The sequence below is a fragment of the Ailuropoda melanoleuca genome, chromosome 4 (assembly GCF_002007445.2).
Source record: "Ailuropoda melanoleuca isolate Jingjing chromosome 4, ASM200744v2, whole genome shotgun sequence".
Classification (NCBI taxonomy): Eukaryota; Metazoa; Chordata; class Mammalia; order Carnivora; family Ursidae; genus Ailuropoda; species Ailuropoda melanoleuca.
Genome location: NC_048221.1, coordinates 113292341 through 113318567, shown reverse-complemented (window position 1 = coordinate 113318567; position 26227 = coordinate 113292341). Strand labels below are relative to the sequence as shown.

General features: G+C 34.2%; 1 protein-coding gene across 3 annotated transcripts in view; it reads right to left on the bottom strand.

Annotated features, from left to right (window-relative positions):
* SOS1 (SOS Ras/Rac guanine nucleotide exchange factor 1) overlaps positions 1–26227 on the bottom strand; it is a 138155-nt gene that overhangs the window by 39261 nt on the left and 72667 nt on the right. For all 3 annotated transcript variants that reach the window (XM_002924049.4, XM_011230809.3, XM_034659628.1), the window contains 5 exons: positions 24090–24233; positions 17163–17273; positions 16986–17084; positions 4561–4688; positions 3117–3772 (listed from right to left, as the gene is read on the bottom strand). In XM_002924049.4, the coding sequence (XP_002924095.1) occupies positions 3117–3772; positions 4561–4688; positions 16986–17084; positions 17163–17273; positions 24090–24233 (1138 nt within the window). The remainder of the gene's footprint in view (positions 1–3116; positions 3773–4560; positions 4689–16985; positions 17085–17162; positions 17274–24089; positions 24234–26227) is intronic.

Sequence of the window (26227 nt, the reverse complement as noted above, 5' to 3'; positions counted from 1 at the left end):
CTGTAGTGAGGCCTCAAAGTACATCTGAGCCTGGAAGAGACCTTAAAAAATAATTGCTTGCATATTTTACGAATTCATAGATGATGTTTTAAAAATACATTCCATATTGACAGGAACATGTTCAGTGACAGACCTTACATAGGAGCCTAAATAAACTAGTAATTAATACTAATTTGTAGGTACTGTGAACCACAACTCATGAAAGCTGCTTGTGATTCCAGTTACACCAGTAATATACCTTAATGACCTATGTTAAAATATTCAATGAAGCTTCAAAAGAAGATAGAAAAGAAAAATCTAAAAAAACTTGGCCACAACACTTCTAAAACCAACACTGGCATTTTATTCCTCAAGAAATTAATGAAAGAAATTTTTGAAAAACTTTAATTTTTTAAAAAAGTAAAACAATCTTGTCAATTTAAATGTGAATACACTTAACTTTGCAAAGTACTATAAATCTCGAAATATCAGTGTTTTATACTAACTAGAAGTAAAACCATTTAAAATACCATTCTATGCAAAAGCTAAAAGTTAATATAAATAAGAGCAACTATCAAAAGTAATTAATAAGACAGCACGGCAAAAGTACTAAGTTTACAGACTAGGCTAGCATCGTGTACATTAAGGAGAGAAAACTGCCAAGACTCCAGAAAAACCCTCAGCTATGCTTGTTCAAGTTTTGTTTTAAAGTGTCCTCATTCAAAAAGTAAATAAAAAGCAAAGTTCCCAGAAAATATTTAATTCTAGTTCTGCAGCTGCTTACTAATACTCCTAGTTAGTTCTGTGAAATGCAGCAAGCAGTTAAAAAAAAAAAAAACACCTTTATCATCAACAATCGAGTTTTACAGAAACAAATTATATTAAAAAATGTGGAATCTGAAAATGTTTCCCAGCTCCAATACCACTGACTTGTGACAGTAACACTAGGGCGTCTTCCTTAGTACTCTCCACTTACACTGCTCTAGGGGAAGGAAAAAAGTAAAACTTCTATCTTATGTGCATAAAAATCCAAGGATTAATTTTACTCTAAACAGTCTAAGAACTCAAAACAAAGGTATTTAAAATAAAAGGATGAATGGTTTAGAATGCTTATGCTAAAGAAATCAGTGAATCTTCTAAGACCCTTAAAAATCAGAATAATGTGGCAAGAAGAGCAATCTGAGCTTGTATAACCTTAAAAATGTATAACCTTAAAAGCACAGAAATAAGTGTTTTGCAATCACAAACTTCGAGTGATTTAATGAACATTTCTGTAGTTGTATTCTAGATCTTAAAGAGCAAACAGAAGCTGATGAAGACCACAGACAGGTTGGTCACATTAATTACTGAAAACTGTAGCTCTCAAAAAGTTTTATATGTAAAAGAGATACCAGAAAAATGTATTTCTTTTTCATGTAAAATCCCAGGCAGCTTATTTAACTTTCCTGTGCTTTGATTTGTTTTTTCATTTTTGAGTCAACTCATTTTGAGTCACTGACTACAGAAGTTTCTACATGAATCCCAGACTAGTCTTCTTGCACTATCTTCAACATGTTTCAGCTACCGCCTGCTACTACTGAATGGAATCTGTTTAGAGAACCCAAACTGCTTTTAATAGCCTACGAAAAACACTACAATTTTACTATGGAAAAGGCTATCAAAAGAACTACCAATTAGAGGCCAAATAAAAATTAAAAACAAAACAAAACCCTGGCTTATTTATCCTAAGACATGTGGAGATAATGAAACATTATATTCATAGACATGCTTTGTTATCACTGATAAAAATATTCTAACTTGATTTTACTTTTTTGCAAGGAGGCCCTGATAGCTTCCAGGCCATTTAAGTAGTTCTGACTGGACATTTAATAAATTGAATAGATCAACGTTATCAAATGCTATTCGTCTTTCTTACAGTGGGTTAGCTAAAGGGTATCTTTGAAAGTTTAATTTAACTGGTGCCAGAACAGCTTCCAGAGAGAATTGAGAGCCTATTTAGAGGACTTTAAAAAAATGAAAAACAAAACCCCCACCTCCCTCAGAAACACACATCTCCTAGAAATAGGAATATATTTAAGCAAGAAGTATAGGGATGGAGGTTAACTTTCACCTTCAACTACTCAAGAACAGCATTTATAAGAGTTATGTTTGAGTTTATATGTCTTTGTAATAAAAAACATTCTTTGAAAGTAAGTTTACATTTATATTTACAAAGAGCTTTCACCTATTCTTTCCAATAACATTCTAAGGTTGCTGTTGCAATGTTGATTTTTGAGATGGAAACTGAGGTTCTGGGACCTTAGGAACTGTGATAAAGTGAGGGTGTAAATCCAGACTTGGTGTTCTTCCCACTATACCATACGCTACAGTATTGTACAATTTCCAATCTTTTTATTGTGTAGGGAAGCTAAAGGCTGAGGAACATGGGATTATCATGAGTTACTTTACTAGAAGAAATAAAATTACCTTAAAAAAAGAATCATTACGTCTGTTCCTTAACTCTCAAACATTACATTACATTCGATTCAGCCTCTACTAATCTTCCCAGGTGGTTTGGACATGCTTGTCTCTAAAAACTGCCCTGCTAAGGTAAAACTGTTTTCTTAAATGACATCGGTCATAAAATGCAAAAAAATATTGAAAACTTTAATGACTTTCAGGACTGATAAATTTAATTAAGTTTTAGGAACAGGAATTAAGAAAGAACAGTGCTGTGCATATTTGTACTACCAGCGTAATTTTGGTGATGCACATATGCTACGATTTTTACTGACTTTATCATCTCAGTAATGGAAAGAGAAGAAAGAAAAAAGAAAAAGAGGTAAAGGGTGTTAACAGGACCCTAATGATGATTTATCACTACTTTTAGTTTTGCTTCAGCCACTAATTGGATAAATTTAGCCAAGCGATTTTATTTTCTCATTTGTAATTCTGGTTGTAAAGTTAAAAATAATATGTAAATGTGGTAGAAAAAGTATAAATGGCAGTATTTGTAGGCAAAGGAAAATGAATTCGGAATAACGCAGAGGATCTTTTGTTGTTAGTTTGCTTTCTATTTTAGGCACAATGACCTGTGCAGCAAAGAAATCAGCTGGAAGTAGGAAAATAAAAGTGACAGGCGACTTTTTATTTCTTACCTGCATACATATGGTATGTGAGCCTCTCTATAAGTTTAATAACAGTTCCTGCTTTGATAATTGGAATTCCAGCCTTGGGCTGCATGTTTTCTTCAAATATTATATTCTCTTCAGAGTCAGGCTCTGCAAATCTATAAACATCAGCACTAGGGAGCCTCATCTGCTCCTCCTTCTCTTCCTGCAGCATCGTCACATCAAGCATCCTCTCCAGCGTACTCCGGTACTGTAAAGATATCAGTGCTGCCATCCAATTGTTTTTCTCTTCAGCTGACTTGGCAGAAAATATAACACTATTTTCATCTTTTAAAATTATTTCAAAAGCATGCTTGTACTCACTGGTGTCATCTTTGTCATTAATTTGTACCTTTCTCATGAAAAACTTTTCTTTAAGACGATACTCTGCATTGCTAGCACCAGGGAGTCTTGGCTGCCCATGGTTTGATTTACAGCAAATCATTAAGCCATCAAAGAGAAATATGTGTCTTTCATGTTTGGCTCCTACACGTGTAAGAGTTCCTTCCATTATAAATTCATTGCAACACTGTCCAATGTCTTTTCCCTCCCAACCATCAATATTCTTTTGAATCTCGTTCATTTTCTTGATTGCTAGTTGTTTCCCCTTCATTTGCTGACTATAAAACCGACATGCAGATTCACTGGGATAAAGGAAAAAATATTATTAGTACACAGACGACAGACAATCTAGAATTCACGTAAATAAAGGACAATGTAAAAGTACATTTTAAAAAGGTGCACTGAGAAGGTTTTCACTAATTCTCCAAATATATTAGTGTTACAAAACTGTACCATTTTAGGAACTAAAGCAATACAGTAGAGACTTTTTTTAGTGCTCTAAAAAGAACAATGACTATTGACAAATTCTACTCTATAAATTTAGCTATGGAATGATTATTTCTACCTTGGCTACTAAATATTTAGAATGACAAATATTAAAAAGTAGCCCAATATAGTGGAAGAAATAATTTAAGAGACTTAAAAAAATTATTTAGAAATGTTTAAGTGGACAAGACCTAAAGCTAACAAACATGCACATATTATAATTAAGAAAGTGGAAGCAATGTTATCTGAATTAATACCTCAAGTTACATAATCCCTAAAATAAAGGACACTACGAACTTTACTTTGACAGAACGATGATGTTGACATAAAGCTACTCAAGACATTTTTCTGTCTCTCCTTTAGCTTACCAGTTGACTCTCAGGAGGTCTTGTCTGGGAGTATGCAAGGAAAATGCACAAATATGAAAGGTTTTTCAAACAATAACAAATTCTCTTGGCTTTGATGTCACTTCCTCTGAAAGACCAAGCTTGTCACTAAAACTATTTTCTTCATTGTTTACTTGAGGAGGGAACTGGGATCCCTGAATTTACACCAGAATACGCACGGTGAAAGGGAGGATTATTAAGAAAGTAAAAATATTCACCTCAGTCTTCGTTTTGCAAGACTTTTAGAACATATTTTTTCCATACCACTCTGAACATTAAGCAAAGCTGTTATTGCTTGTTTCAAACATTCCTTGTCTTCTTGATCTTCACTCTTTTCTTCTAACTGCTGCAAAGTCAAAATGACAAAGCTGAACCCGCAGGACAGTTTTGGACAAAAAGAATAAGCAGCTCATTTTAGTCAAGAATGAAAATAACAGTGATTCAACTCTTTTTGCCACAATAAAATTTTTACATGTGTCATAAAACATATTCTTTTAAAAAAGCGTTTTCCTCTTTATTACTTTCTGTATTAACATGCAACCAAGTTTTCCACATTAAAAAAAAAAAAGGCGCAGAAGGAGTGTTAAAAGATGTCACACCTTGTGACAGGGAGCAATGTGCAGTTTCTCACATGCATATGACTGAAAAGAAATGAAGGACATAAATTATCTTCTTAACCAGCATAGGATTTGCACAGCAGTAAGCACATAGATGAGATTTTGTTCTCAAGTATGGAATTTGGTCTTAGGTTTCTGATTCCAACACTACTGTTGCAGCAACAGGATGATTAAGAAGATAAATACACAGAGAAAGATGCAACATAGTGGAGAGGAACTTGAAGACACAAAACCTAGGACCAAATTTTGCCTCTACTTCTGTGTGACTTTGGGGCAGATTATCTGACTTCTGAGTTTCACTTTTCTCAACTGTCAAATGAGGCTTGTCAAAAGCCTGCCCTGCCTACTTAAGGGGGTTCTTATTAAAAATCAAAGCACTTTGTAAATGGTAATGTACAGTATAAGTCTAAGTTGTTTTCTTCTTAGTTCTACGACAGAATTAACATTAGTATCATGAACTTTGTCAGTGTCCACAGGTTAAGATTTAAGAGTGAAATTAGAAATGTACATATTATTGAAACTCAAGCACATTTTCTACTAGTGGCAAATATACTATATATGCTAGACAGAAAGTCTGTATTTAATAAGGATTGAGTCATCAATCCTACCAATTATCAATACAACAGGTGGCTATAACTCAAGCAAGCACTGACTGAGGTATGAGTTACAATAAGTGACAAGAATTCAGTCAACTTCTCAACCTGTTTCTGGCTACCAAGAAGAAAAAGTTAAGAAATAACATGTATCAGTAGTTTTCATGCAACACTTAAGAACACTTACACTCTATCATAAAGGAAAAGCCGTGAGAAATAAAACCATAAAATATTCAAAGTTTTCAGTGAGCATAATTATTCATTATTATTTTAAGGATTTTATGTTCTTAAGAGATATTCCTTAAAGATCAACAACACATTCCTTTCCAACTGATAAAACACATATACACATACTGATGACTTGTGAAAAGTAAACATATTTCTTACTCAAAGCATAAACCATTTTATAAAAATAATTTACTTAAAATATCTTAAATGCTCAGGTATTCCAGAAGTAGTAAATATCATATTGTGATGTCTACTTAATGCTCAGTTTTATTATCCAAATTTCTTATATTAAAACCTCACCATAATTTCAACAAGAGGCACAATCTGCACTTTTTAGTCTCAATTGTGTTGTGTTTCATGATAATCTCCCAGAAAAAATAGGGAAAAATGTTTTTTTCCCCAAAGGATAAAAAAAAACTTTTATATATATCAAAAAATACTCAGATATCTTTTACTCATAGTATTGCTCTTCACTATGGCCAGCTAGATTAAAGGAAGTCAGTGGCCAAGGGTTCATAAAAGAAAGCTATTAGGTTTTTACTTAATGGATATTACTGGTAGGCTGAAGGCTGGACTTCGGGCACTCTCTCAAAACACTCTCCATCCCTATCATTCTAAAACTATTTGCCTCTGATTCGGCAGCATTTTGGGAGACAAAATGTTACCATTAACCTTACTGAGTTTAGGCTTCCAAGGCAGCAATCTCACACTGAAAGCAATGTTCATTAAGAAAGGGCAAAACTGTATGTGGTGCAACAAAAGCAGCCCTAAAGAGAACTATTTCACTGAGTTGTTTCAGAATGTAATCACTCAAACACTCCAGTCAATAGGATACTAGGCAATTTTTTAGTCTTAAAGAGCTGGCACTAAGAGATAACAGAAAAAAATATTGAGTCCTTCATATTCTATCCTTTATTTTTATATTATTAATTCAGGCAAACATACCTAAAGTCATACAAAAACACACAGTTTTAGCACACATAAAAAGAACATGAAAGTAACAAATCCATTTAGACATGACTTGATTTTCTATTCTAAAAATGTTTCAAGCTTCTGGGTCTTTTATCTACTATTTAACTATAGCATTGCAAATATAGAATATACCAATATCTCAAAAATATTGTTAATACATTTTAAAACCACAAACCCCAAAGTCTATGTCAAACCCATAAGACTTTACTAATGAAATAATTTTTAAATGCAATTTTTACCTTCATAGCATCTAAAATAAATTTCAATGTAATAAATGACCTTTCTTATAAGCATTTTTGCTTAACATAGCTAATTTAAACTGGGCAATGGTGCAGAATAATTGAAGCTAACTACCATCAAAGGGGTGGCTTATTGTTGCTATAGAAACAAAGGAGTAGCAAAGAGTTCAACTAATTCACAATCCTATAATGGCTTCCTTTTGTTTAAAAAACACCAAACCTTTGAATTCATGTTTTTATTTCTAGAAATTAATTTTTCCAACATGAGATTACACAAAATGAAGGAACTGCCATGTACTTGATGGCGGAGGCAGGCAAGACACAGGATTTCTGAACCTCAGTTCAAGAACCTTTTCAATATACTAACTAAAAAACTGATATAACTTTGAAATACCTATTAAGAAAATATTCACCAAATAAAACCTGTTCCATTCAAATAGGTACACTGCAATGCACAGGATGACAAAATATATAATCAAGAAACATATTATTATCTAAGGTTTGGGACATAAAATAAAGATTTGTCTTTATCTTAAATATTGTATATATATATAAAGAGCTTATCACAGAATGGGAAAACACAAGCAAAGATGGGGATCATGTTTTGATTGTGGAATGGTTACCTGTATGCTCTATGATGAGATGCTAAGAACAGACTACAAAGTGAAAAATACATGGTCAAATGGTAAATTTAATTTACTAGTCCCATAAACAAGTATATGGAATATTATCCAAATTATTCCAGAAACCAACAAATTAAGCCAACTGCTCCTGACTCTTTACTATCTCCTAATTCACACATCCCATTAAAGGCTGAACATAAGAAAGGCAATAACCCCCAACTATTCTTTTACAGTAGCAGCACAACTAAAAAGTATGGGTGAAAAAGATGAAATTCATAACTAAAATGAGATTTAGAGATTGTCTGCAGACTTCAATACTCATACTACTTGTTAAGTTAGAAAATACATTTCATAATCAGTTCCTTTCCCCTCAAAAGTTCTTTTATGAGTAGTGATGTCATATATGCAGATAATTTTCTTAAAATACACAAAATTTCAACCAGTAAGTGATGTTAACGATACTAACAAAACTTGATCTTCTCTTAATCAGCCTAAACTCTCATTTCCCCCCAAGGGAAATGGAATAAACAGTACAAATTTGTAGTATAAACAGTATAAATTTATAGTATAAATAGCATAGTTCTTCCATAATTATGATTTATATAATATCCTTATTAAATCAGCTAGTGGTTGAAAATAGAAAAATGAAATCTTGAAATATAAATTGTAACATGACTTATAATTCACTGTTAGGAAATAAAGGCAAAATTCTCAAAGCTTTTTGAGGAGAGTCACAAATTTTATTGAGATAATTAAATGCGGTCCTTTGTATACTTTCAGAAACTATTTAGAATATTAATAGCAGCTGCATGGAAAAAAAAAAACTCAAACGGGCAGATCAAAAAGGGAAAGCCTATCAAGTCCTATTTGGAATGAACTTAGCAAATATTTGCCCTTCACTGTTTCCCCTCCTACTGCTGTAAATACCACAGCTATAACAAATACTGCAGAAAAGCTATAAAAATGCAAGAATTTCCAGTACTCCCACAGATAACAATTACATAATCTGGACAGAATGTAAAAATAACTATTTGTAGGCACTGGAAAACATCTAAAAGAAAGCATAAGCCAGCAGCAGCAATTACTCTTGAAAAGCTACAACTAGCAAGTTGGAGAGATTAAGGCTTTCCCCAACCTCTCATGGCAACACAGTGGGGAAGAATGAGAGGAAAAGAGCCTCTACAGGCTAGTGGTCAAAGAGTACAATTTAAGAGGAAATTTAAGGGGGAAATTTGGAAATGAATGAACTGCAGAAGGGTTGAAACCCAAAATCTGAAAATAAACTCTCTCCAAGTACCTGGCTGATTGCTAAAACTTTGCATGCATGGGAAGATCTCCAGGAAGCCTGGCAAAAAAGCAGGGAGAGACCAAAGAGGAACCTACTCTTGAAAGAGCTCTAATGGATGAGTTCTGAGGCTTTTTAAGAACTGAGTTTATTCCCCAAATGTACGCAGCTCAGGTAGCAGAAAGCTGAAGACTTACTGGTTTCAGGTGCTAAGGGACAAAGCTTAAAGCTGACAGACCAGCTGCATATTGAAGCGGAAATCTCTGGGTGTAAGGGAACCACGGAGGCTGTGCCCCCAAATCTGAACACAATCTGCCCAAACACTTGTCTGACTGCCAAATCATACATGTGTAGGGCAGACCCAAGAGAATCAGCTAAAAAAGCAGCATATGGAAATCCTAGAAAGTGAAAAGAGATATCAGTTGCTTCACAAACAGAAGAGACAAATTTGCAGCTGAGTCCAGGAAAGTTAACTGCCTACCAAAGTAAAAAACCAATAATCCCAAAACAAGAAACCCAACAATCCTCAACACAATAGAATCCAGAATTGTTAACGAGCAAACAACAGGAAAATGTGACCCATGTTCAGGGGAAAAAAGTCAGTAAATAGAAAATGACTCCAAGTGGGCCCAGATGTTGAATTTAAGAAAGGCTTCAAAGTGGCATTTATGATCCTGTTCAAAGAATTAAAGGAAAACATGGTCTTACTGAGTGGACAGATAGGGAGTTGGTGGAAACTGTGAAACAAAATCCAAACAGAAATTCTACAATAAGCAAGATAATAACTAATAGTTCTACTGACAGATTAATAAAAATGACTAAATTGAAGAACAAGGAAGGATAAGATTTAAGAAAAATGAACAGTCTTATAGGTCTGTGGGACAACACAAACTAGTTCAACATACATGTAACTGGAGTTCCAGAAGGAGAGGAAATGGAATAAAAATGGCAGAAAATGCAAGTTAAATGGAAAAGCAAGTTAAAATCTGAAGTGTGGAAAGGAGTTTGAAATTTTAAACAGGATATCAACCCTAAAAAGTGTTATATATATATAACACTCATTTATGAAAATAAAATACCTTTTAAAACCATGTCCCTGTTTTTATCAGAGAGAAAATTACCAAAATTATAAATGCACCTCACAGTTTAGTTGATTTAAAATTTAAAATCAGAGTAATACAATAGTCAGAGTAGTACAATAGTTAGCTGTTTATTGTATATTATTACAATGGCTACTGAATTACACTATCCTATGTTTAACTTTAGACATTTAACGTCTGCAGTCAGATATAATACCACTTAGCTCACTGCTTTGAGTCCATAGTTACTGGGTAAGAATTTCCAAATTTAGAAATCTAGTTCAAGGGAATGGAAGCTAGACAGACCTCTGTTGGGCGTATTTTTATGACAGAAGCTATGTTTTCTAAATCTTCTCTTATTGCTGGTATTAAGTCATCAGCTCATGGGCAGTATAAAAAATGGTCTGAAGCATATAGCAGTTAAACCAGATGCAAAACATGAAAAAAATAGATGAAAAATGATCTAGGGTAGATGTCTGATATTGTCCAGCTCCCAAACTCAAAAAGCAGCAAACCAAAGCCATGAACAAATGTATACAAGATGTTTGTAGTAAGGGTTTGCAGAGCAGATGTCTTTACAAAGAGCTTTTGGCAGACCGTGTGAAGGCCGCTAGTGGGTGTTTAAAGTGTATGACGTAGCACAATTTATATTTGACTCCTCCAATTTGTTTTGTGTAGCATTAAAAAAAAAAAGACTATTTTGGGAGGATAAAACCTCTTAATTTTAACATTTCTCAATCTTTTATGCTAACTTTTCCACTCACTGTACCATTCAGTTCTAAGTTTTTATTTGTAATCCTTTCCACAATTCCTACACTTAAACATCTGCAGCTACAATTTTTGTAATATTTGCAATCTTATGGGGAAAAAGGGCCAATCTTCAAATCAGTCTGCTATGCAAAAATCTAGAAATATTAGAAAATTTAATGTTAAATTTTGTTAAAAAAAATTTTTTTTAAAGATTTTTTTTTTTTAAACTCTACACCCAACCTGGGGCTCAAACTTACAATCCCAAGATCAAGAGCCACATGCTCCACCAACTGAGCCAGCCAGGTGCCCCAAATGTCAAATTTTAAAGCAAGAGTCTAACCATGTGAGTCTTCACATTAAAGCTGTTAGTGTTCATATTTTCTAAAATAAAGCTTGTGATCAAGATAAACACTGCAATGTTATAACGAAATAACGTCAACTACAATACTTACTATTCTGTTGGTCCTCTATTTAAACTTACTTAAAAACACATGGTTGTTATGAAGTGTTAAAATTAAACCCGGACATGCTTTCTTTCACTTATTTTGCTAATCTTGTACTTTTTATTACCAATAAAACCTAAGAAAGGTATAGAGATTTTAAGAGTTAAATTTTCTACTTTTTCATTTAAGACAAAGCATACGTGATAACCCCAAACCCAATTATATACACTTAGCCTTTTTTTTTTACACTTAGTCTTATTCAGATGATTAAGTCAGTAATTTTGTATTCCTGTCCATTTTTACCTACCTATAGTTCACTCTGCCAAAATCCACTGGCTTTTTGCTAGATTTTTTTTCTTCTTTCTTAGATTTTATTTGTTTATTTGAAAGAGAGAGAGAGGGAGAGCACAAGCAGGGGGAGCGGGGGAGGGAGAAGCAGGCTCCCCACTGAGCAGGGATCCTAATGTGGGCCTCGATCCCAGGACCCTGGGATCATGACCTGAGCCAAAGGCCACCCAGGCATCTCTTTTCACTAGATTTTTGTGACTAAAGTTAAATTTTAAAATCTAAGATTAGAATGAAATGATATTACATTGGCTTAATATAAAACTGTGTGTGTGTGTGTATACACACACATATATATATATACATATATATATACATACATATATACACACACATATACACACATATATACATATATATACACACATATATACATATATATACATACATATATATACATATATATACATACATATATATGTGTGTGTATACACACACACAGTTTTATATTAAGCCAATTATATATGTATTATATATGTATATATATATGTGTGTTTAAGAAAGTCATTACATACTGGAAAATCAGAAAACCAAAACTGAATACAATTCTACAGCATACCAAACACTAATTGTAATGGGTTGAACTGTGTTCAGGTTCTCACCTCTGGTACCTGCAAATGTGATCTTATTTGAAAATTGAGTCTGTAGATATAATCAGGTTGAGATGAGGTCATATTGGATTAGGGTGGAGCCTACACCCGCTGACTTAGCACCTTTGTAAGACAGAGGAGAAGACTTGGATGCAGAGACAAAAGAAGAATGTGGAGCTGTGACAAAAGCTATGTGAAGATGGAGGCAAGGAATTAAGTGATGGCATCGATAAGGCAAGGGCTACAAAGGATTGCTAGGATCCACCAGAAGAAGGATTCTGCTCTAAAGTCTTTAAAAGGGAGTATGGCTCTGCTGACACCCAGTCTCCAGAACTGTGAAAGTACAAATTTCTGGGTTTCTTTAAGCCATGAAGTCTGTGGTGCAGGGAGCCCAATGTGGGGCTTGACCCCAGGACTGTGGGATCATGACCTGAGCTGAAGGCAGACGCTTAATGACTGAGTCACCCTGGTGCCCCAGAAATGCACTGTTTTAAAAGGGTTTTATGTCAGAGACTCCACCACAACAACAACAACAACAAAAAACAAAAACAAAAAAACCTACTAGAACTGATAAATGAATTCAGTAAGGTCTCAGGATGCACAATTAATATACAGAAATCTGTTACATTTCTATATGCTAATAATGAAGTAGCAGAAAGAGAATTTAAGAAAACAATCCTTAAATTGCACCAAAAATAATAAAGTACCCAGAAATAAATTTAACTAAGGAGGTGAAAGACCTGTCCTCCAAAAACCATAAAACACTGATGAAAGAAACTCAGATGACACAAATGGAAAGATATTCTATGCTCATGGATTAGAAGATCAATACTGTTAAAATGTCCATCCTACCCAAAGCAATCTACACATTTAACATAATCTCTATCAAAACATTAACATTTTTCATCGAACTAGAACAAATAATACTAAAACTTGTATGGAACCACACAAGACCCCAAATAACTAAAGCAATCTTGAGATAGAAGAACAAAGCTGTATCAAAATACGTTATAAAGTTGTAGTAATCAAAACAGTATGACACTAGCACAAAAACAGACACATAGCTCAAAAGAACTGAATAGAGAGCCCAGAAATAAACCCACACTTTTATGGTCAATTACTCTACAACAAAGAAAGTGAGAATATGCAATGGGTAAAAGACATTCTCTTCTACAAATGGTGCTGGGAAAACTGGACAGCTACATACAAAAGATTGAAACTGGACCATTTTCTTGCATCATACACAAAAATAAACTCAAAATGGATGAAAGACCTACACGTGAGACCTGAAACCATAAAACTCCTAGAAGAAAAAAAGGCATTAATTTCTTTGATATTGGCTGCAGAAACATTTTTCTAGATATGTCTCCTCAGGCAAGGGAATCAAGCAAAATTAAACTTTGGGTCTATACCAAAATAAAAAGCTTTTGCACAGTGAAGGTAACAATCAACAAAAATAGGGAGGCAATCTACTGAATAGGAGACGATATTTGCAAATGATATATCCAATAAGGGGTTATAATCCAAAATACATATAAAAAACTTACATAACTCAATGCCGAAACCCAAAAGTAACCCAATTAAAAAATGGGCAGAGGACTTGAATAGATATTTTTCCAAAGAAGGCATACAGATGGCCAACAGACACAGGAAAAGATGCTCAACATCGCTAATCATCAGGGAAATGCAAATCAAAACTACAATGAGATATCACCTTCCACTTACCAAAATGGCTAAAATAAAAAACACAAGAAATAATGTGCTGGTGAGGATGTGGAGAAAAAGGAACCCTCATGTGCTGCTGGTGAGAATGTAAATTGGTACAGCCACTATGGAAAACAATATGAAGGTTCCTCAAAAAATTAAAAATATGACCCTGTAATTCCGCTACTGGGTATTTACCCAAAGAATACAAAAACACTAATTTGAAAAGATACATGCACCCCTATGTTTACTGCATCATTATTTACAATAGCCAAATTATGGAAGCAGCTAAGTGTCCACTGATAGATGGATAAAGAAGATGTAGTGTATATACACAATGGAATATTATTCAGCCATAAAAAAGAATGAGATTTTTGCCATTTGCAACAATATGGATGGACCTACAGTAGTGTAATGCTAGATGAAATAAGTCAGTGAGAGAAAGACAAATACCCCATGATTTCACTCATATGTGGAATTTAAGAAACAAAACAAATGAACAACAAAGAAAAAAGAGGACAAACAAAAAAACAGACTCTTAAATACAGAGAGCAAATTGATGGCTGCCAGAGGGGAGGTATGAGGATCCCCTGAAGTAGTTAAAGGGGATTAAGAGTACACTTGTCTCGATGAGCACTGAGTAATGTATAGAATCACTGAATCATATTATACACCTGAACTAATATAAGACTATGTTAATTATACTTCAGCAAATATAAAACAAAAATATAAAAGCGTTTCATGGTCTAATTAATTTGGGAAACTCTAGAAAACAATTAGATTGTTTTCTTGCACAATTTTACAAAGTCTTTAATATTCTAGTGTACGTTGAAAATTTCGAGGAGTATATAATTAAGGATGTAGTCTTCCTCCAACATATTTGCCCCTGTACATCCCCCCCTCCAAGTTTTTATTTAGAGTATCCCATGGGACTAGCATCTCAAAGAATATTCTTTGAAAATACTGCTCAATGAAAATATTTAAGCAATATACCAACAGAAACTGAAAAATAAGTACAAATAATACATTAGTACTGAGGGAATGCAGAATCAAAAGGAAGGATCACAGTCCGTGGGATTAATTAGGCAAGGTTTCCCATTCAACATACTGCTAATTTTGCAATGGAACTTTAGGCAGTAAGATGAACTAGGGATACATATGCTTAAACCAGTAGAAATCGTTTAAATTCTGAATGATGTTTTAAAATAAAAATTTTATTACTACAACTTACAATTTAAAAAATTTTAATTGCCTGTACTTTGGGGGAGTAAATAATTACTTATATTATTAAGATGATTAGATTTTACAGCCTTTTCAACCTTCATCAAAGCTTGTTGTTCTATTTATACCTTAGTAACTGCTTATAGGTTTCATCCGGCCTTTAATGCCTCAGAATTTCATTATAGTCTTAGGTTAAAATCCCATTATCACATAAACTATTATGAATAGGATTCTATGTAACAAACTTGTTTGCAAATATCCTGTTAGGACTATGGTTTGTCATAATGAATTCTTTGTAAAGAATGGTTTTGTATAACAAATGCTTCCTCTTGATTATCCTCTTAAAATAATCATTCTATATTACCAAAGACCTTAAATGGTATGCTGTTTTCAGTCTAGAATGGAGAGCTAAGAGCTCTCTAATTCTGCTTGGTGATTAAATCCTTTAACTCCCTTGGCTCCTCTCAGTTCAAACATTTCTACTTGAGAAATCTAACTAAGATACGAATTACTACAATGTAAAAAGACTGGGACTTCATTCACTGATTCATTATATATATATATATATTTTTTTTCCACTGATTCATTATAGAGAGCCCATTTCAGCATGTACTCCTGCAAACTGTAAATATAATTTCTACTAATAAATTCTCCATAACAAAATCATGATATCAAGTAGAAGTTTTCTTTAATGAAGCAAACATTGTTTTAAAAGCTAAAGAAATAATAATGGTATTAACCCATGTTTTATTTTGTCTCTGTGGGGCTAGTTCATTAAGGGTAAACAGAGTATCTTTATTATTTTATCCCTTATCTTAAATTTTTGAAAAAAAATTGATGTTTTTTAGGACATATTATCCATAATCCAAAGGAGACATCATTAGATACATACGTAAGAAGTTTAGAAGTAAATCACTTTGAGCTACACCAATGAGTTATAACTTACACAGACTAAGGGTCCCGTTTTCCTTAATTTCAGTGTGTAAAAGGAAAAAGGGGGGAAAAAAATCAAAATCCTTTCCTTTCATTCAGTGCTTTTTTTTTTTTTTTTAAAGATTTTATTTATTTGACAGAGATAGAGACAGCAAGCGAGAGAGGGAACACAAGCAGGGGGAGTGGGAGAGGAAGAAGCAGGCTCCTAGCGGAGGAGCCTGATGTGGGGCTCGATCCCTTAACGCCGGGATCACGCCCTGAGCCGAAGGCAGACGCTTAACCGCTGTGCCACCCAGGCGCCCCTCAGTCAGTGCTTCTTAAATTGAGTATTTTGAACTGTGATCAAATAAGAAATTTTTTTTTTTTAAAGACTTTATTCATTTACTTGACAGAGATAGAGACAGCCAGCGAGAGAGGGAACACAAGCAGGGGGAGTGGGAGAGGAAGAAGCAGGCTCATAGCAGAGGAGCCTGATGTGGGGCTCGATCCCATAACGCCGGGATCACGCCCTGAGCCGAAGGCAGACGCTTAACCGCTGTGCCACCCAGGCGCCCCCAAATAAGAAATTTTTACTGAGAATATACATAGTTAACTGTTTCTAAAGTAATGTTAAGCAGTTTTAGAGACAGTTGCAAACTTGAGCGATGAAAATTAGGTGATTAATATTCTCCATTACTTTGGCCTTCTCTACATTGGGTCCCTTATCGAAGTCCCTGAACCAATCTGCTGAGGTCCTCAGATGGAGACATGGATCCATAAACCCAAGGTTGTTTCCAACCAATCGGCCACGTAAGCAAAAAGGACACAAGATAAAAATATCTGATGATTGCTTTAAAATTCCCTATTAAAACTAGAGAAAATATGCCACTGTTTTGCAGATTTACGTTTTATTCTTAACTAGAAAAAGCAATTAGATATAGACTAATGTTCCTGGGTGCTCACATACTAATTCACAAATAAATTGGTAAAAAAAATTGGATCACATCTGCTGTTTTATAAATAGCAGTAAGAGTTTTCTTACCTTCAAAAGTTCAAAGTAATGTAGACAGTGGTAAACCGGGGCTAGAAGTAGCCTGGGTAAAACATACTGAACAGCTTCTTTGAAACCTTCGCCTATTGACTAAAAAACAAAGTAATTAATTTTTTTTTTAAGTTTACTTCTCAGACATCATATATCTTGATTTAAAAATTACTATACCTGTAAATAGAGTGCCGCTCCAGGCTTTGATAACTGACTAAGGAAACGATCATGAAAACCAGGCCGTAAAATATCTCGAGCATATGATTCATACGGATCAAATGCCAGTTCCTTAGAAAATAAAGAAGGTAAAACATAATCTTTCTCCAAGTTAAAACATAAATAACCTACCACCAGAAATACAGAAAAATTAAATTATAGGTACATCTAAGCTAGCACAATTATGTACTTCTTTTAAAACCTCCAAACAAAATTACATGGCTATTAATGATTTCAATAGGATGTTTAATATTTTCCAGTAAGAGAGTAAGTAAATCAGTTCTTTCTGATGAATAATGGCATTCCTCTGTGTTATAACACCTCTCCTCAAAGGATTCAAGTAAAGCATTATCAACAAAAGTGGTCATAAGAACGGCAAGACTTTTGGTTCTGGAAAACAAAGCTTAGTCGGAACAACAACGAATACAGATATCAACAATGGGGTCAAGTATAAACCTTTAGAATATGGGTGCCCAACATTTATTTTCTTATGGCTATTTCTTAGTGGTAGACTTTTATTTTCACATTCTTTAAGCCAGAGGTAACAGTTTGTATCATCTAAAATTCATTGTTACAGTTTTCACAAGCAATTAAACAAGAGTTTAATCCAAATTGCCAAAAATTCTATCATCAATCATTAATAAACTAAATAATTTTAACGGTTAGGTCTAAAAGGGTACAATCTATTGGCTTTGATGATTTCTGAGGAAAAAGAGAATCAGTGTCTTGATTTTAGCAGGAGCCATCCTATGCCCTGTACCTGGTCAAAAAAACACCAAAACAAAAATGTATGAAAATTGTGCTCTAGATTCTAGCAAGAGCTCACTTCTAGGATAGGGAATTCTAGGAAGAGGAAGAGGACATCTAGTGGAGGAGTACAGAAGGAAGAGGAACTGACAGCACAGATGATGTTGATGTTCATTACCCTTAATGTTGTTTCTTAGATTGTGTTTTTTCTTTTTTAAGGAAAGACTGAATATAACAATACAAGATCAGAAATCAGAAGACCTGAGTTCTAGTCTTTCTGAAATACAATACAGCATATAAAGTTCTAAGTCATCCTGAATTCCTTGAACTGGCTCCTGATTCATTTTCCAATTTCAACTCCCTCAACTACATTCCCAACTAAAAATTTCTATGATAATGTTACACAGGAAATTGCAGTCCACTGCAAGAATGGATAGGAAGGTTTCAGCAATAACAACAGAAAGGAGTCAGGTATGAACAGAGTAGATGGGACAGAAGAATAAAAATGTGAGTTGATGCTTTAATCATGGTCTCTTGAACTTTAGAAATCTTGTACAGCAGATAATGTTTGCCTTCCTCCTCTTTCAATAAACTCTAATTTACTACAGACTTTTTAGGACAACTATATACATAAAGTAAAGGCTATACAGTGAAGTGGCTTAAAAGCATAACCTTAGAGTCAGCGAGACCCAGATTCCAATTCTGATTATACTACTTATTAGCTGTGTGAGCTTTTATAAACTAAGCCAGTTTCTTCATTGGAAAATGGATAATACCTACTTTCAAGGGGATGTTTTAGGAATTAAATATCATACGCAAAATGCTTACAAATGCTTACTATGCATGCACATAGTTAAGCACTGAATAAATGGCCCCCAGTATTATCATTCTAAACTAGCTAATTTCAGTCGAGAAAAAAAACTAACAACCAGGAATCCAACCTCTCACCAGTTTTATTCTTGAGGATAGATTTGTAGAATTGCAAGCATATCTAAAATCCCTAAAGAAGTTAACAGATTTTACGATTAGGTTGCTGGTTAAAATTCAATGCTTAGAAGATTCACACAAAAAAATTTAATTATCAATACATGTAATTGTGTATTAATGATTAAAAATGTAGAATAAAATATTCTAAACACACAGAAAAAAATACAGAGAACAACCTAACTATATTCACCATGTAGCTCAAAATAGTTCACCATCTTATAATACTTGTTTCAACTTTTTTTAAAAAAGTATTGTGGTAATTGATCCACCTGAGCTCCCTTTCACAAGCTTATCTCCTCCCTTACTCATCCCCAAAGGACATCGCTGTCTTGAATTTGAATTTTATCATTCCCCACGTATGTTTTTATATAATTACATATGTATCAAGAAATAAGGCAATGTTTTCAAACTTTATATAAACATCGTAATGTATTTATTCTTCTGCAATTTGTACTTTACAAAGTTGTGTCCAAGATTTATCCATTTGGATTAATGTGGTTCCTTCCATTTATTCTGAACTCTATAACATTCTATTGTATAAATATGTATTTTTTTGAGATAATTTAGATTCACATGCAGTTGCAAGAAATAACACAGAAAGATCCTGTGTGCATACTACTGTTTCCCATCATGGTAACATTTTGCAATAGTACAATATAGTGCAGTATCACAATCTGGCCATTGACACTGTTGTAGTAAAGTAAGCAACACTTGTGTTACCACAGGGATCTCTCTAATTGCCTTTTTTTAAGAAAAAAATTGTTAAGGCTTTATTTTTTTAAGTAATCTCTATACCAAAAGTGGGGCTCAAACTCACAACCAGAGATCAAGTTGCACACTCCACTAAGTCAGCCAGGTGCCCTACTCTCGTTGCCCTTTTAGAATCACACCTTGCTCCCTCCTATCAGCACCCAAATCTAAATTATGTATTTTTTGTTTTGTAGCTTATGCTTTGGGTGTCATATCTAAGAATCCTTTGCCGAAGCCAAGGTTGTAAAGATTTAGCTATGCTTTCTTCTAAGCTATGCTTTCTTTATAATTTTAGCTCTTATATTAGATCCATTTTATGTTTGTATATGGTGTTTCTCATGTTTCTCATAACTTTATAGTGTCTTTTTGTAAACAGAAGTTTTAAAATTTTAATCTTTTATGGTTTGCACTGTGTTAAGAAACCCTTTCTATCTCAAAGTCATAAACATATTCTCCTATATTCTCTTCTGAACTTTTAAAGGTTGCTTTTTCATTTTTAGATTTTTAATCTGTTGAGAACTTCGGTATGAAATGAGCTAAGGATGGAATTTTTTCTTTCCATATGGATAACCAGTTTTGACCCAGCATCATTTTTTGTTTGTTCTTTCTCTACTGGTTAGTAATGTAATCTTGGTCACATATCATGTGTGCATACATATTTTTTTCAGGGCACTCTATTCTGTTGCACTGTTTATACCTACACCAACACCACACTCTTTATTTACTGTGGCTACGTAATAAATTTGAAAATTTGACAAGACAAATCCTTATAACTTGTTCTTCCTCAAAATTTTAATTTTTGTCCCTTCATTCTTCCACATGAGTTCTAGGACTAGCTTGTTATGCACTGGACTTAGAGATCATTTGGGAGACAACTAGTATCATTATACAATTGAGTCTTTCCATACATGAACATAACATGTGTTTCTACCTATTCACATCTTCTTTATGAATCTAATTATTTTATGATTTTCTTAACTGGTCTAGAGTATTTATTGGGCTTATTTCTGAATGTCTTATAATTTTGTTTCTATAGTGAATGGAGTATTTTTCCTTTAATGTCATGTATTCAATGGGTTATAACTGAGCACAGTAATGCTATCAATTGTTATGCTAATCTTTTATGTGGCAACTATACTGAATTTGCCTAATAGTTCTAATACTACATAAATATTGGATTTGCCATCTTTACATGTTTTTGAACTTCCTACAAATGGAATTATATAGTATTTTGAATGTCTTTATGTGGTGAGCCATATGTTGCCCTTTTTTTAAAATCGGTAGTTCATTCGTTTTTATTGCCATATAGCATTTCACTGTGTGAATATATGACAAATTATCCATCATGAATAAACCAGCTATGAACATTTTTAAACATGTTTTTTGGTAAACACAGGCACTCACTTTTGTCTGATATACACCCCAGAGTAAAACTGCGGGATCATACAGTACACCGTATGCTTAATTTTAGTAGATAAGCCGAACAGTTTTCTGAAGGGGCTGAACCAATTTATATTCCATCCACCAGCAATGCAGAGTTCCAACTGTTCAATGGTTTTAAACTGCATTTCCTTGATGAATGGTGCTGAACACCTTTTCTTTTTTCAGGAAATACCTGCTTAGGTCTTTTGTCTATTTTCTAAAAAAACTGTCTTTAAGGATCTTACATACTCTGGATAGGAGTCCTTTATTGGCTATAGATACTACAAGTATTGTCTCGCTATCTGTAGCTTGCCTTTTCACTCTCTTAATTTCGGTTATTGACACAGATGTTCTTACCTTTAATGAAGTTCAGTTAATCTTTTCTGTCATGGTTTTGGTGTCTTGTTTAAGAAATCTTTGTTTATTCTAAGGTCATGAAGATCTCTTACATCTGCTTCTGCGAGCTTTATTATTTTAAATTTTGAACTCACTTTTTTTTTTTTTTTTAAGATTTTATTTATTTATTTAACAGAGATAGAGACAGCCAGTGAGAGAGGGAACACAAGCAGGGGGAGTGGGAGAGGAAGAAGCAGGCTCCCAACAGAGGAGCCTGATGTGGGGCTCGATCTCAGGACTCTGGGATCATGCCCTGAGCCGAAGGCAGACGCTTAACGACTGAACCACCCAGGCGCCCCTGAACTCACTCTTTAATAAAAGTTTAATTGGGCAGAAAATTCTATTTTCCCTTAGTCCTTGAAGCTACTACTCAACTGTTAGCCTCTATTGTTAAAGAGAAGTCTTCATTCTAACTGTAGTTCCTTTTCAAGTACCACTCTCTTTTCTCTCTCACAGCTTTTAAGATTTTCTCTTTATCCTTGATGTTCTATAGTTCTACTATGTTTTTGGCTGTAGGTTTATTTTTATTTATCCTGTCCAGTATTTGGAATTCATTTTTGATCTGGGAACTCATGTCTTCATTTCTGGTAAATTCTCAATTGTGACCTCTTCAAATATTTCTTCTCCATCATTCTTTATCTGAAACTCCTATTAGATGATATCAAAGCCCTTCAATGTAGCCTTTATTACTCTTAGCTGTTCTTTCATATTCTAATTGTGGTTTCTCTGTGTCACATTTTCAGCGAATTCCTCATTTCCTTTTTCCAATTCATTAATTTTCTCCTTGAACTAGGTTTAACAACTCGGTTTATTGAGTTTCTATTTATATTTAATTCCCAATATCCCTAATTGTTTTGATACTTACCTATTCTTATTTCCTTTCCACCTATTTTTGTTTCACAAAATCTTCTTTATAAATGGATATTTCTTCATTTATCTCTGAGCATCCTAAACTTCTTCTAAACTCTTTGTATGTCTATTGTACAAAATTAATTTCACCTGGAATTAATTTATTTTCTAGTTGTTGATTTTATTAGATAGCACTCTAAACATGAGAATTTGTCTTGTATTTTGGAATTCTGTATTATATAGACTTCTTAGGGGGAGGCTTTTAATTTTTGGTTTCCTTTTCTTTTCTCCCGTCCCTGTATGGCCACCCTTCTAGACCTGAACCTGCTCTGTAAGTAATTTTGGGGTCTCGGGCTCTGTAATCATTCCGGCTTAATACTGTAGGGTAATTTGTTACGTTTTATTTTTGTTATAAGGTAGTGTTTCTGTTTCCCTATCTCAAGTCCACAACTTCGGAAGTTGATGGGATTTCCCCGGCATCCTCTTACAATCAGGGTCTTGAAGCAAGAAGTCTTGCTCACTTTCATGGAGCACATTTAGTCTCCATTATCCTCAAGAGCTGAGCACCCAACTACTGGAGCTCATTACTTGGAATGCTTACTCTATTTCTAATCTTATTTTTGAGTCTAGTTATGTATATTCCTTTTAAAAAAAATACACTTTATGACTTCTATGTGTTTGAAGCCAGAGTGGAGGGGCCATCGTGAATCTTAAGCTTACCATACTATTTGGCCTGAAAATCTTAAATTTTTTGTTTTACAAACCAAACCCTGTGTTTGTGGATTTTAGAGTAAGACAAAGTAAGAGCTAAAAATCTCAGCATGACCACCAATGCTAACTTAATAGGACTAATGTAGGACTATTTCAGTATTTGAATACCCAAGGAGAAGGTTAATATTTTTCTACCCCCATAACATTTGAATCACCTAGGTCCTAGACTTGATTTTCCTATTCACTTCACTCCTCCTATTCTAAATAATAATGTACAGTTATCATATATTGAATAGTTTACTGTGTGATGGTATTTTAGGTAGGTTACTTTAATTTTCACAAAAATCCTGAGTCCTACTATTTTTTTTTTAAGATTTTTTTTTTTTTTAATTTATTTGACAGAGATAGAGACAGCCAGCGAGAGAGGGTACACAAGCAGGGGGAGTGGGAAAGGAAGAAGCAGGCTCATAGCAGAGGAGCCTGATGTGGGGCTCGATCCCATAATGCCGGGATCACGCCCCGAGCCGAAGGCAGACGCTTAACCGCTGTGCCACCCAGGTGCCCCCTGAGTCCTACTATTATCCCTACTTTAGAAATACAGATATGGGGATTTAGAGATTGGAGATAAATTGCCCACAGTCACATACAACTAAGTAGCAGAACTGAGGCTGGAACACAAGCCGTCGAACCTCAGGTCCAACTTCCATGGCTTCTTCAATGACAGGGGATTCATGGACTTTTCTTAGCTTTGTTACAGAAGACAAGATGATGGACTATCAGCTGTAAATGCCTCCCCTCTGTGGGATCTGCTTCTTTACAATGGATGAGAGACCACTTCTTTGTGCGTTTCATAAGATAACAGAAACAAATGCTGACAATGAACCTCTGAGGAATGTACAATATGACAGAGTAGTCAGCAGTTAATACCTATGATTTTAGCTGGAAACAAGAATTTAGATTCCAGTTTTAATGCAAATGTAGAGCTTTTATGCAGACTTTTTTTGGGTGTATAATTAAAGTACTTACCTCTGCTAAGTCTTCAAAGCAGCTTCCTACTAAGGGATGGGGGCTACCTTCATCAGTCATTTCCACAGTATCTTCTATATGGCCCAGTAACTTTACACTAAGTTCATGTATATCTACTATACGACTAAATATATTTTCTACATCCTGTTGGGAGGAAAAACACATTAATTCAGTTGGGTTATAGAATAAAAAACAAATTTTGAGCCAAAAAGTCATTTTATAATCATGAAATTTAACATGGCAAATACAATGAGAAATTTTAACTTACAAACTTGAAAGACGATTCAAGAATTCTCTTTGCAAAGATGTACAACTTGCAAATACATTTCTTTAGGTCAGTGGTTCTCAAAATAATACATAGTATTTTTACGAAAACTACTTTTTAAAACAAAAAATTTAGTGAGAAGAATGGCATTGTTTTACATTTTTGCAAATCTCTACCATCTAGCTTAATAGAGGTAGCTGGATTTTCATACATATATTTCTGCATTTAATCTGTTGTGATACATTGTTTTTGATTAAAGCATACAAAGAAAATCCAGCTTTACACAAATAGTTGGAAAAGGGAGGAATATTTTAATAGTCTACTCAAATAATTGTAGATCTCCTTTTCTTTTTCAGTACTGTTTCTTTATTGAGATATAAGTCACATACCATAAAAGTCACCCTTTTAAAGTACACTATTCAATGGTTTTTACATATTCAGAGCTCTTCAGTTATCGCCACTATCAAATTCCAGAATATCTTCATCACCCCAGAGACAAGGTCTACATCCATTAGCAGCATTCTCCAATTTCTTCTTTTTCTGTCCAGGGGCTGGCGACCACTAATCTAGTTTCTATCTCCATGGATTTGCCTCTTCTGGACATTTCATATAAATGGAGTGAATGGCCTTTTATGATACTACACCAAAACTCAACAAATGGTAGTTTCTTAGATGTTAGTTGCAATGTGGAATCTGAAACCATATCAACTTTGTACTTCTACATTAAAATCCATTGGTCTATATTAAACTCTGAGTGCATCCTTCACCCACGTTTGTTTTTGTAGCATTATGAATTAGGTCACTTGGAAAGTAGTGGTCCACTAAGTTCCACAAATCTTCCAAATATTAACACATTTCACTATAGAACATTACAAGACCAAATCCACCAGTATCACCACTGATAGTGTGAGTGGATACAATTTTCCAAAATTCTATTTTCATTTGAAAGTTCAATCTTTAATACTATCAACAAATATTGCCACTTTCCTAGAAGTGACAGGTTTATTCATTTTATTCCCCCGCTTCATTTGTTTTTGAGAAATGTCTGCCAAATACACAACTCTGAATAATCACAGTGTGTCAGTCATTCTTTCAGGTAAAAGTAGTGTTTCATGAAGACAATAGCAGTTCAGTCATACAGTGCTTTCCTTCACAACCACCACCCTACTTTGATATGTAGCAGAAGTACTTATGCGTGCTTCCTAACTGCCTCAGCTCCTCTCTTACCCGGGCCTTCTCGCAGCATGCCAAGGCTCCTGTTCTACCAGCAGTGGCCAAAAAATCCGTAAGTCCATAAAGTCCCCTTTTACCTCATTTCTTCATTCTATTCATCTATCATCTCGTTTTTATTACAAATACACATGCATACAAGAATGCTCAACACAACACCTAGTGACTTCTGTAAGATTTTCTGTAGGTTAGATTCCTGGATAGATTCCTACCATGGAGTATGTATTTAAAATGTCCATGGATATCTTCTTAAAAAGAGTCCACTGGCTTACCCTCCCACAGTAGTATATAGAAGTAATTGACCAAACTGAATATTGTCAATTTTAACTTTTAAAAAAATGTCTAGGTAACTGAAAAACAAGAACTAATTTACAATTATTCAGTTACTATTTTTTTGATTTATTTTTAGTGACTGCGTTTTTTTTTGTCAAATCAACTTTGAAGCAGGATTCATATACAGTAAGATAAACCTATTTTGATGCACTTTTGGATGAGATTTTATGTAGTTATTCACTCTTGTAACTATCACCGTAGTCAAGATATACAACAGTCTTATTAGCTTAAGAAGTTTCTTTATGCCTCATCCCCATTAGTCACTATTGCCCCCAGGAAACCAGTGATCTGCCTTCTGTCACTACAGGTT